The sequence below is a fragment of the Rhinopithecus bieti genome, unplaced genomic scaffold, assembly GCF_001698545.2.
Source record: "Rhinopithecus bieti isolate Rb0 unplaced genomic scaffold, ASM169854v2 scaffold_10589, whole genome shotgun sequence".
NCBI classification, from domain to species: Eukaryota; Metazoa; Chordata; class Mammalia; order Primates; family Cercopithecidae; genus Rhinopithecus; species Rhinopithecus bieti.
In genome coordinates, this window is record NW_016807065.1 from 2,255,666 (window position 1) to 2,267,743 (window position 12,078).

Here is a 12,078-nt window from a genome sequence, read left to right on the forward strand (position 1 = left end):
AAAAAAAAAAAAAAAAATTATTTTGTTTTGTTTTATTTTATTTTATTTTATTTTATTTTATTTGAGATAGAGTCTCGCTCTGTCACCCCGACTGGAGTGTAGTGGCATAATCTTGGCTCACTGCAGCCTCTTCCTCCCGGGTTCAAGCAATTCTCGTGCCTCAGCCTTCTAAGTTGCTGGGACTAAAGGCACACACCACCATGCCCGGCTAACTTTTGCATTTTTAGTAGAGATGAGGTTTTACCATTTTGGCTAGGCTGGTCTCAAACTCCTTACCTCAGGTAATCTGCCCACCTCAGCCTCCCAAAGTACTGGGATTATAGGCATGAACCATCGCACCCGGCCTGTTTTTTAAATAGGGTGTTATGTTGCCTAGGTTGGTCTCAAACTCATGGCCTCAAGCAATCCTCCCTCCTCAGCCTCCTAAAGTGCTGGTATCACAGGTGTGAGTCACTGCACCTGGCTGAGAGCTCATTTTTTTTCAGCACTGAATAATATTCTATTGTCTGGATATACCACCCTTTTATCACCTACAATTTTTTGTCTTTTATTATTGTTATAAAAGAGATAGCTAATCATCATTAAATGCACATCAACAGAAAAGAGAACATTTAGAAAAATCCCTCAGAGTCCCTCTGTGGGGCAGTTCATTGCATGTTCTTCTAGTATGTTCTTTAAATTTTTTTTCTTGTACATTCTTTCTAGTCCAGATCATATTCTTCTGGAAACAGAAAAGGCTTTCTGTCCGGCTTGCTAGATAATGTCAAACAAGAATTAGCCAAAAACAAAGAAATGAAAGAAAGTATAAAAAAATTCCGTGACGAGGCCAGAAGGCTAGAAGAATCAGACGTGCTCCAGGAGGCCAGAAGGAAATACGTGAGTTTCTTTGCTGCTTTTTTTTTCCCCCCACCTAGGCTGGAGTGTAGTGGCGCGATCTTGGCTCACTGCAACCTCCACCTCCCAGATTCAAGTGATTCCCCTGCTTCAACTTCCTAAATAGCTGGGCTTACAGGCATGCACCACCACGCCCAGCTAATTTTTGTATTTTTAGTAGAGACGGGGTTTCACCATGTTGGCCAGGCTGGTCTCGAACTCCTGACCTCAAGTGATCCACCCTCCTAAGCCTTCCAAAGTGCTGGGATGACAGGCGTGAGCCACCGCATTAGGCCCCTTTGCTTCTTACCTTTCTTGGTTGACATGTTTGTTTCCAGGGCCAGGGTTTCTCCAGGCCAGGGACAGCCAGAGGAGCTCAGAGCTGGATGGCTGGGGACAGGGTGGCTTGTGAGGAAGTGAGGTCATTGCTCTGATGCACTAGTGAGAGGGAGCCAGGGGACAGGAGCCGGTCTCCAGGCCTCTGGGTTCTGCCATGCGATCATGCAGCGTTCTGTACAGCTTGAAGCATGGTCCCCAGACCAGCAGCAGTGGCTGCTCCTGGGAGGGGATGAGCAATGCAGAGGCTCACACCCTCCTAAACTGCCAGGCCAGCACCCGCATCTTCACAGGCCCCCAGGCAATTCATGCACACCAGCTTTGGGCTGCAGCACTCCTGAGAGCTCCCAGCTGTAGCCCTCTGAATGGAGCCGGGTGGAAACTGGGTGATGGCGCTGGTATAATTATTTTATTTTATTTTGTTTTATTTTGTTTTGTTTTGTTTTGTGAGATGGAGTCTTGCTGTGTCACCCAGGCTAGAGTGCAGTGGCGACATCTTGGCTCACTGCAACCTCTGGCTCCTGGGTTCAGGTGATTCTCCTGCCTCAGCCTCCCGGGTAGCTGGGATTACAGGCGCCCTCCACCACAGTGAGCTGATTTTTTTTGTTGTTGTTTTTGAGACAGAGTCTTACTCTGTTGCCCAGGCTAGAGTGCAGTGGTACGATTTGGCTCACCACAACCCCTGCCTCCTGGGCTCAAGCAATTCTCCTGCCTCAGCCTCCTGAGTAGCTAGGATTATAGGCGCGTACCACTACCACCCAGCTAATTTTTGTATTTTTAGTAAAGATAGGGTTTCACCATGTTGGCCAGGCTGGCCTTGAACTCCTGACCTCAAATGATCCACCTGCCTTGGCCTCCCAAAGTGTTGAGATTACAGGCGTGAGCCACCGCACCCAGCCCTGTATTTCGTTTTGTAGAGATGGGGTTTCACCATGTTGGCCAGGCTGGTCTCAAACTCCTGGCCTCAAGTGATCTGCCCGTCTCACGTTCCCAAAGTGCTGGGATTACAGGTGTGAGCCGCTACTCCCAGCCTGTGATTATTAATTGTCACTTCTCTTCTTGAGCAGCTGCCAAGCCCTGGCTTCTGGGAATGGCTTTGCGTTCCTTTATTTGTAAGGGCCCTGCGAGTCGGGTACCGTGTCCCCATCTTAACAATGAGCGCTGAGCCTGAGATGCACCTGCCACGGGTCCCGTGGATTTTGGTTTGGTTTGGTTTAGTTTGTGGTTTTTTTTTGTTTGTTTTTTGTTTTTCTCTTTTGAGATGGAGTCCCGCTCTGTCACCCAGGCTGGAGTGCAGTGGTTCGGTCTCGGTTCACTGCAACCTCCACCTCCCTGGGTTCAAGCAATTCTCCTGCCTCAGCCTCCCTCCCAAGTAGCTGGGATTAGAGGTGTGTGCCACCACGCCCGGTTAATTTTTGTGTTTTTAGTAGACATGGGGTTTCATCATGTTGGCCAGACTGGTGTTGAACTCCTGACCTCAGGTGATTCATCCACCTTGGCCTCCCAGAGTGCTGGGATTACAGGCTTGAGCCACCGTGCCCAGCCTAGTTTGGTTTTTTGAGACAGGGTCTTGCTCTGTCACCCTGGCTGGAGTGCAGTGGTGTGATCACAGCTTACTGCAGTCTTGACCTTCCCATGTTCAGGTGATTCTCCCACCTCAGCCTCCTGAGTAGCTGTGACTAAAAGCATGGGATACCACGCCTGGCTAATTTTTTTATGTTTCTAGAGACAGGGTCTCTCCATGTTGCCTGTGCTGGTCTCGAACTCCTGGGCTCAAGTGATCCTCCCATCTCAGCTTCCCAAACAGCTGGGACTATAGCTCACATGCCCAGCCCTTCTTTATCATGAATGCAGGGGTCATCTGAAGACAGAGCAGGCTGAGTTTGGAGTGGGATGGATGGGGCAGGAGACGTAAGACCAAGCTGTGGTAGCTGGAGGCTGGATGAGGGGCACAGTGATGACAGGCAAGGCCACCTCCTACCACTGAGTGAAAGGCGAAGGCTGGGCCTCCTGTTCTCAGGTGGTAGCTGCCAAGCAGGGGCCCGAGTCTGCCGGCCTCTGGGCACGGAGCTCACCGTTGCGGAGACCCTCAATCCAAGCCATATGGGCAGCCAGGGGCCCTGGAGGCAGCGTGTACTGGCAGGTGCGGGGACAGAGGGGCTGCTGAGAAAATGCCTCTTGGACCTTTGGCTATAAGAGAAATGTCACTGCCGTGTCAGAACACACAGACTTAAAAACACAACGCTTGGCCGGGCACAGTGGCTCACGGCTGTAATCCCAGCACTTTGGGAGGCTGAGGCAGGTGGATCACTTGAGGTTAGAAATTTGAGACCAGTCTGGCCAATGTAGTAAAACCCTGTCTACTGAAAATACAAAAATTAGCCAGGCATGGTGGGCCCTGTAATCCCAGCTACTTGGGAAGGTAGGGCAGGAAAATCACTTGAACCTGGGTGGAGGAGGTTGTAGTGAGCTGAGATCATGCCACTGCACTCCAGTCTGGGCAACAGAGTGAGACGTCGTCTCAAAAAAAAACACAAAAAAAACAAAAAGGACACAATGCTCTTTACCTAGAAAACCATCGAGTCAGAAACCATGCGGACGAGCGAGGTGCTACGGAAGAAGCTTGGGGAGCTGACGGGCACCGTGAAGGAGGTAACAGTGCCTGCCTGCCTGGAGCTGCTGGGGCCATCAAAGTCCTCCGGCCGCTGGAGGCTGGAGGAAGAGTCGGATCCTGGGTGGGGGTGGCTTGGCAGCAGTGGGTGACATGGGGCGTGCTGCCGCCCTCGTGAAGCTTTCAGGAGTTCTGGGCACACGCAGGGTGAGGTCAGACTGGCAACCTTGCATGACAGTTGACCCAGTAAGTCGGCAGCAGTAAGTGCTACTGGCCAGGACTCGAGGAGAACATGACAATGTTTTTCCTGCCTAAAAATAGGAGGGGAGGGGCCGCTTCCACCGCCTCCCGAGGGTAGAGGCAGGAGCGAGGACTCCTGGGGTGCTGCGGGCTCTCCTCTGTTGCTTGTTCTGTCCAACTTTGTCCAGCATGGGGCGCCCTGCCCGCCCTTCTTTCCGTGGGATCCCCTCCTTTGGGAATCCTTGCTGCCAGGCAGTTCCCGGGTCTCCAGAGGACTCCTCCCCATTTTGGAGAGGGGCCAGTTGACCCGGCGTCTCACTTAGAGCCCAGGGGCCAGCACCCTGGAAGCCATGGCGGTGTTCTCATGGCTCTGGGTACAGGAGCACAGAAGGCCTCTGCCGGCCTCAGGGAGCCAGATCTGCCTTTCTCTCTGGCAGGAATTAATTCCTTCTGCCCACCCCCTGCCCCCAGGGCCAGTGCCAATGCCCCCTCTCTGTGTCTGTCTCAGTAGAGCCTTCATGAAGTCAGTAAAAGTGATCTGGGCCGGAAAATCAAGGAGGGTGTGGAAGAAGCAGCCAAGACGGCCAAGCAGTCAGCCGAGTCGGTATCCAAAGGTGGGGAGAAGCTGGGCAGGACGGCAGCCTTCAGAGCCCTCTCCCAGGTAAGCCCAGGCCTGGGCCAGGGTGTGCAGCCTGGGGCGGCTGAACCCCGGACACCCACCCCAGCCCCGCTGTGCCTCCCTCGCAGGGGGTGGAGTCCGTGAAGAAGGAAATTGACGACAGTGTCCTGGGGCAGACGGGGCCCTACCGGAGGCCCCAGCGACTCCGGAAGAGAACGGAGTTTGCGGGAGAGAAGTTGAAGGAGGAGAAAGTGTTTGAGCCAAATGAGTAGGTGCCAGCCTGTGGCCCTCGCTGCCCCCATTTTGGGCAGCTTTCACTGCTGTCTATTTCGGGCGCCCACCAATGGTTCCCTCCTGGGTCCATTTCTTGAGTTTGCCTTTTGCCCAAGGTTCCTGGCTCCCTTGAATTTGAGGGTGAGAGGTAAGGGTGGGGTCCTCAGAGGCCCTAGGTTTGAGGTCTCAGCTGCCCGCTGTCCTCTGCTGCCCCTCCCTGCAGCCACAGGAGGGCACAGGGTGGCCCCGGCGCCGCCGCTCACCCCAGTGCCCACTCTCTTCCCCAGGGAGGCCCTGGGGGTCGTGCTGCACAAGGACTCCAAGTGGTACCAGCAGTGGAAGGACTTCAAGGAGAACAACGTGGTGTTTAACCGTGAGTGAGGGTGTCTCGGAGGGCAGGTGACTGTGTCCCGGGCAGTCGGCGGAACGCAGGGTGATCCCCCTGCATTGGGCACGAGATGGAGCCTCATTTTGCAGAGGAGGCGGCCAGGGTCAGAGTGGGCTGGTCACTTCTTTGCGGTCACCTGATGGTGTGGTGTAGATTCTGCTGCCAGAAGCCAGGCGCTCCCTCATAAGCACAGTCAGGGCCCCGAAATGAGCCGCAGGCCCCGTCCCTTGTCCTGTGCGGACTGCTAGAGGCCTGTGTTTCCTTTGTAGTGAAAGCAACAGCCAGCGGGGTGGCGGCCCATAACTTATACAGCCCCGCTAGGGCCGCAGCTGAGGTGCCTCTGCGCCTGGCCAGGTAGGTGGGCAGGCAGCGGTCCCCAAGCTCATGAGGATGCAGGCCCACATCCGTCCCCTCCCTGACCCCACCCGTGTCAGGGTGGATCCCGCAGGGGCCACAGAGAGCCCCTGGAAGCTGTGAGAGAGGGGCGTGTTTCTGGAAGGGGCCCCTTCTCCAGCACCTGTCCTGTCATCCACAGGGTTCTTCGAGATGAAGATGAAGTATGATGAAAGCGACAACGCGTTCATCCGGGCATCCCGGGCCCTTACGGACAAGGTCACCGACTTGCTGGGTGAGTGAGTCATCCCCGGACCCCGAAGGCTGGTGGTGGGGCCGGGTCCCTGGCCCTCCCCAAACTTCCGGCTCCGCTCCCTGCAGGGGGCCTGTTCTCCAAGACAGAGATGTCAGAGGTGCTCACAGAGATCCTCCGGGTGGACCCGGCCTTTGACAAGGACCGGTTTCTGAAGCAGTGCGAGAATGACATCATCCCCAATGTCCTGGAGGTGGGTGCCACGCCCCCAGGAACCCTCCCAGGCGGCAGGTCCTGGCTTCACCACCTCCCCCGCCCCAGCCGGCACCCTGGGTGCTGCCAGGGAACTCGGCTGCCCAGGCTGTTTTCTGAGGAGGCTGGTTGCACACGGGCTCCTGCCTGGCTGCAGCTACCCCACGAGCTATGCCCAAAGCCCTTCCTGGGCCTTCCTGGCACCTCCAGTGCCTCCAGGTGCTGTTTCCCTCACTCCTCCTGCCTGAGGCTGTTGTTCCCTTGAGGTTCCTGGGAGCAGCTGCTGGAGTCTAGGGTTTATTTCAGGTGCCTGGAGCCCCTCGCCCCTTGGGAGTAGTGGGCGTCCGTCCTCAGACATCAGAGCTGGCCCCAGGCCACCTCTGACCCAGACCTGCGGCCAAGCGGGTTCCCTCACGGTGCCGTCCCTGGCAACCAGACCCTCGTTGGGCTTATAGATGAGGGTATCTTGCTCAGGGTCATGCTGCAGCCCGCCACCTACAAGCCTCTCCCTGAGGTCGGCGGCCTCTTGTCTTCCTTGTTGCCTCTGCCTCTCTGCAGCCCCCAGGATGCAGGAGGAGCCTGGACACCTTCGGCCCAGTCGGGCCAGGCCTCTGGGAGGCCCTTCATGAGACTCTCCATCCTTGGCCCCGTTGGCCGCCATCCAGCGTCCTCTTCCTCCTCCAGTTTCCCGTATCCTTCCCGCCACTTCAGGCAGGGCTGGGAGGCGGTGCAGATGGGCGCCATGCCCCAAAACAGCAGCCTGAGCACCGCAGTGCCTTCCGGGATGGGTGGTGGGTGCCGAGTGTTCTGGCCACCCGCCCCCTGCCGCTCACAGTTTTCACCACCAGCATCCGGCTCCTTCGCGCTCTTCTCCCTGCTCCAGGCGCCTCCCTCCCCCGCATCGGATCCGGCCCAGGCTCTGGGATCCTGTGGAAGCAGCTCCCAGCCCAGTCACGCCCCCTGCAGCCCACCCTCCCTCTCGCTGCCCCCAGCAGTTAGGAGGCAGCCGATCCCATGGTGGGCCTTGCAGTCCGAAACGTGGTCCTGTAGGGGACAGAGGACGTGGGCTCACTGCGGGAGCCGGAGTGTGGGTCCTCATCTCCCTGGCTCGGATTCCTGACCAGGCTGAAAGCTGGGTTCCCAGCCACCCCAGCCAGACCCCTGGTTCCACGGGGTCCCCCCCGGGGGTGCCTTCTGGGTGGTCATCCGCAGGCAGCCATCCGCCTGTGCCCAGGCCAGAACCAGGCACTCACACCAGCAGGGACGGGCCTGGGGAGGGACACCCAATGCCACAGCTCCACCTGTGCCCCACAGGTGGCAGCTGGGGGTGTCCAAGGAAACCCCCCGCACCACTGGAGAATGTTCCTAGGACCTCGCCTGCTGCCTGATAAGCCCATTCTTGTTCTGGTGCTTATTTCCCCTTCCTTTTTAGGCCATGATTTCTGGAGAGCTTGACATTCTCAAAGACTGGTGCTATGAAGCTGTGAGTACTTTCTTTTTTTTTCTAAGGCCTAAAAAATCACCATGGAGAAGTTCCACTTCGGTGGCTCCGTTAGGGTAGCTCCCGACAGGCAGGACTTGGGCTCCTGGTGGGGGGGATCCTCACGTCTCACCCTCCGAGAGCCTGACACCGCCTGCCCCGACCTTCCATTCCTCAGTGTGTTACACATCTGGGCTCTCAGGCTGGACACCGGGTCACCCGCCAGTCCTTTGCTCCCAGACTGTAAACTCGGTTAGGGAGAATCCTTCTCTGGGCTGGTGTCTAAGAGATGGCTGGCTGGGGGTGTCCCCTGGGCCTGTGAGAGATCACAAAGCCGCCCATTTTACTGGGCCTTTTTTTTTTCCTCCAATCTTAAAATAATTTTGGTTAGATCTGGGCGCTGTGGCCCATGCCTTCAGTCCCAGCAGCCCAAGGCGTTTGAGCCCAGGCATTCAAGACTAGCCTGGGAAACAGCAAGATCCCATCTCTACAAAAAAAATTTTAAATGAGCCAAGTGGCCGGGTGCGGCGACTAACGCCTGTAATCCCAGCACTTTGGGAGGCTGAGGCAGGCGGATCACTTGAGTTCAGGAGTTCGAGACCAGCCCGGGCAACATGGTGAAACTTCATCTCTACTAAAATAAAAAATTAGCCAGGCGTGCTGGTGCACGTCTGTAATCCCAGCTACTGGGGAGGCTGAGGCAGTAGAATTGCTTAAATCCAGGAGGTGGAGGTTGCAGTGAGTCAAGGTCGTGCCACTGTACTTCAGCCTGGGCAATAGAGCAAGATTCTGTCTCCAAAAAAGAAAAAAATGAGCCAAGCGTGGTGGCAGGCACCTGTTGTCTCATCTATTAGAGAGGCTGAGGTGAGAGGATCACTTGAGCCCAGGAGGTCAAGGCTGCAGTGAGTCATCGCACCACAGCACTCCAGCCTGGGCGACAGAGCAAGACACTGTCACTAAGGAAATAATAGGCCGGGCGCGGTGGCTCAGCCTGTAGTCCCAGCACTTTGGGAGGCTGAGGTGGGCAGACCACCTGAGGTCAGGAGTTCGAGACCAGTCTGGCCCACATGGTGAAACCCCATCTCTACTAAAAATACAAAAATTAGCCAGGCCTGGTGGTGGACACCTGTAGTCCCAGCTACTCAGGAGGCTGAGGCAGGAGAACTACTTGAACCCAGGAGGCAGGGGTTGCAGTGAGCCAAGATTGCGCCACTGCACTCCAGCCTGGGTGACAGAGCGAGACTGTCTGGAAAAAAAATAAAAAGGAAATAATAATTTTAGTGAAAGAGAGTCCCAGGAGAGGTGGTTGCAACCGCGAAGCAGAATGAGGTCTTCGGGGGCCTGACTGCCCTGTTTCAGGTGGCTGCAGTGGCCTGGGGTGCATGCTGGGGCCGGGGTCAGGGAGAGTGTGGGTCTCCCACATGACTGTGGGGGCTGGGAGCCAAGTGGGGTTTGAAGGCGTCACCCACCCACTTCCCAGGCCAGAGCAGAGTCCTGTGTTCACCTCCCAGGAGTCGGGAGAATGAAGTGTGATCACAGAAACCAGGGCAGTGCTGGCCTCGGGCCAGAGGGAGCCCGCAGAGGTAACCCTGGTAACCAAACAGCCCCTGGAAGGGTGGGGGGAGCTTTCATCGGTGACCCAGGGCCGCCACCTATGGGGGCGCAGGTGAGGTTATGGCACTGGGTGCCCCTCCCCAGGCCCTGGGGAGCCTCCAGGGCATGCCGAGTTTTTCGGACCTATTAGCTGTCCTCACCACACGATCCTGAAACATAGATCCAAACAAAACATCGATAGTCTTCCCACACGGGGAAGGAGCTGTGTGTCTTGATGGGGCCCCAATTGCTTCTCGGAGTCAAAGCTTGGGGTTCGGGGGCCACCAGCAGCACCATGTACCTGGGGTCCGGTCCAGCTGTCTGCCCCATCCCTGGCAGCCTCCCTATCCCTGCCCCAGTCCATCCCCGTGGGGCTCCCAGCTCCCGTCTCCTCAGGCCACCTCATCTCACCCTATTCGCTCCCCGACCTGTGTGTTTCCCCGGCTTCTTCGTATTAAGCGATCCAGAATCTTTCTTGGCTAATTCTATTCTGCACCCAGCTCATAAACAACTTGGAAAAAGCAGAGGAGAAGATGTCAGATTTTCTTTTTAAATACTCCCCTGCATGGTGACTAATCCAGCAGGCATTTATGAGTTTCGATGTAGATTTTTTTTTTTTTTTGGTGTTTTTTTTTTTGTTTTGTTTTTTTGTTTTGTTTTTTGTTTTGTTTTTACCTTGGGACCATTGCGCCACAGCTGGCTCGCTTTGTCGGGGAGCTGCTGGCGCCCTGGAAACAGCTGAAGCTCCAGCCACATCCACAGAAGTGTTTTTAAAATGTCACCTTTAAGAAACCGAACAAGTAGGATTGGCTCTGGGTTTTTTTTTCCTCCCCTCCGCGGATCAGTCATTTCCATAAAAAGTAGATGCTATCGGAACATCTCATGGTTTCATGCCAAGCCCAGAGAAACCTCCAGTGAAAACGTGTCTTGGGGGCTGCTTCCTGTGCCTGGCACAGGCGCAAGGGGGTTGAGGGTGACACTGGGGGCTGGTCAGTGACAGAGGCAGCCTCGGGCTGAGGACAGATCCTAGAAGAGGCGTTTGATCTCAGGCCAAGATTCAGAGTGTGGTGAATATGGAAGTATTAGAGATCAGCCAAGGGGCCGCCAGCTTAGCTCTGGGAGTGGATTTGGGCTTTTGTTCCAAGAGAATCACCCACTTTGCTGATTAATCCTGTTTTCACTGGGTCATCTGGGTAGAGTGTGGTTCCCAGGAGAGGGAAATGTGTGATCTGGGCCAGTAAGTGGGTGGCACCTGCCTTCCCACTTGGACTTCGGTTCTTGGCCTCTGCCATTGCTGGCTGGCGGCAGGGCGCCCGGGTGCCAGGGCGTGTGGGCAGCGGCTGTGTGGCGTGGCGCCTGTCCTGGGCGGCATCACCCAGACGTGTCGGCCTCTCATTTCAGACTTATAGCCAGCTGGCCTACCCCATCCAGCAGGCCAAGGCGCTGGGTCTCCAGTTCCATTCTCGCATCCTAGACATTGACAACATTGACGTAAGCACCTCTCGCAGTAGGGGCCCGGGCCACCATCGGGAGTGGGAACTATGGCCCAGACAGGGCCCAGGAGGTGGCCTTGCCAGGGGCTGGGGGCCATGTGCGGGGCCATGTGCTGATCGGAGAGGTCTTGGGCTTGTCCCAGGGGAGGGTCTCAAGGGAGGCCTGGGCCTGGTCTGAGAGGCAGGGCTCACGGGGAGGGCCTGGTGCTGGGCCTGGTGCTGGAGCCTTCTCCCAGCAGGGCTGTCCTCTGAGGCCCACCCCTCTCGGCCCCTCTGCAGCTGGCCATGGGCAAGATGATGGAGCCGGGGCCGGTGCTCATCATCACCTTCCAGGCGCAGCTGGTGATGGTGGTCCGGAACCCCAAGGGCGAGGTGGTGGAGGGCGACCCGGTGAGTGCGGGAGCGGGACGGGGCGGGCAGACGGCACCGCCTGTCCCCAAGATCTGTGTGTGGCCACCCGGCAGGGACCCCAGCTCAGAGCCCCGAAGCCCTGGGACTGGGTGGGGATGCGGAGAAACCCCCGGGCCAGAGTTTGGGGTTGAGGGAGGTTGGAGACCAGCAGACCTGTCTTTTTTTTTTTTTTTTTTACCAAGGCCTGAGTGGTTCCTGAGTCTAGGCAATTGTGCTGGCCTCTGCTCCCAGCCCCCTGGGGAGGTTGCCAGTCTGCCCCACAGAGCCTGGCCCCTCCCAGAGCCGCCTGGGTTGTCTCACCCCTCTCAACAGCATCCTTCCCACCCCACCCTGTAGGACAAGGTGCTGCGGATGCTGTACGTGTGGGCGCTCTGCCGAGACCAGGACGAGCTCAACCCCTACGCGGCCTGGCGGCTCCTGGACATCTCAGCCTCCAGCACCGAGCAGATCCTCTGAGTGTGGTGCCACAGCCAGGGAGCCCTGGGCTGGGTCATCAGGCACAGAGGCACCGCGACACCACCTGCAGCAACTCTAGACCTCTGGGAACAAGACTGCGGGCTCTGCCCCCAGCTCTGCCAGAAGAGCTGCAAGACCAGCTGGCCGGGGAGGGGACAACAGGCTGCTGCGGGTGCCTGGCAGCTGGAGACACTCCCCCCAGGGCCGGCCCCTGCGCTGTTGCTCTGCCCTGCAGGGGTCCCGGTGCCTGGTCACCTGGGGTGCACACAGGCCACACAGTGCCAAGAGGCCCCAGGGCCCAGGGACTCCCTCCACAGCAGGGTGGGACCCGGGACCCACTGCTCAGTGGCCCGCTGGCCACGTCAGCCAAGCCACTTTAGGTCCATTTTTTATTTTAACAGTGCTCTTCCATTCTGTGCATAAGCCTGAGATTTGGAAAGAATAAAACACCGAATTGCAGAAGAGCA

The 12,078-nt window shown here is 56.9% G+C and overlaps 1 protein-coding gene across 2 annotated transcripts in view; it reads left to right on the plus strand.

Moving 5' to 3' along the window:
- Positions 1–12,078, plus strand: part of TIMM44 (translocase of inner mitochondrial membrane 44) — a 17,754-nt gene extending 5,676 nt beyond the window's left edge. The window contains exons 3-13 of one of the 2 annotated variants that reach the window (XM_017879928.1): positions 706–876; positions 3,781–3,861; positions 4,572–4,721; positions 4,808–4,947; positions 5,240–5,325; positions 5,876–5,968; positions 6,055–6,179; positions 7,611–7,661; positions 10,653–10,742; positions 11,024–11,134; positions 11,492–12,078. In XM_017879928.1, the coding sequence (XP_017735417.1) occupies positions 706–876; positions 3,781–3,861; positions 4,572–4,721; positions 4,808–4,947; positions 5,240–5,325; positions 5,876–5,968; positions 6,055–6,179; positions 7,611–7,661; positions 10,653–10,742; positions 11,024–11,134; positions 11,492–11,611 (1,218 nt within the window). In that variant the 3' untranslated portion in view covers positions 11,612–12,078. The other variant, XM_017879927.1, reaches the window with a different exon arrangement.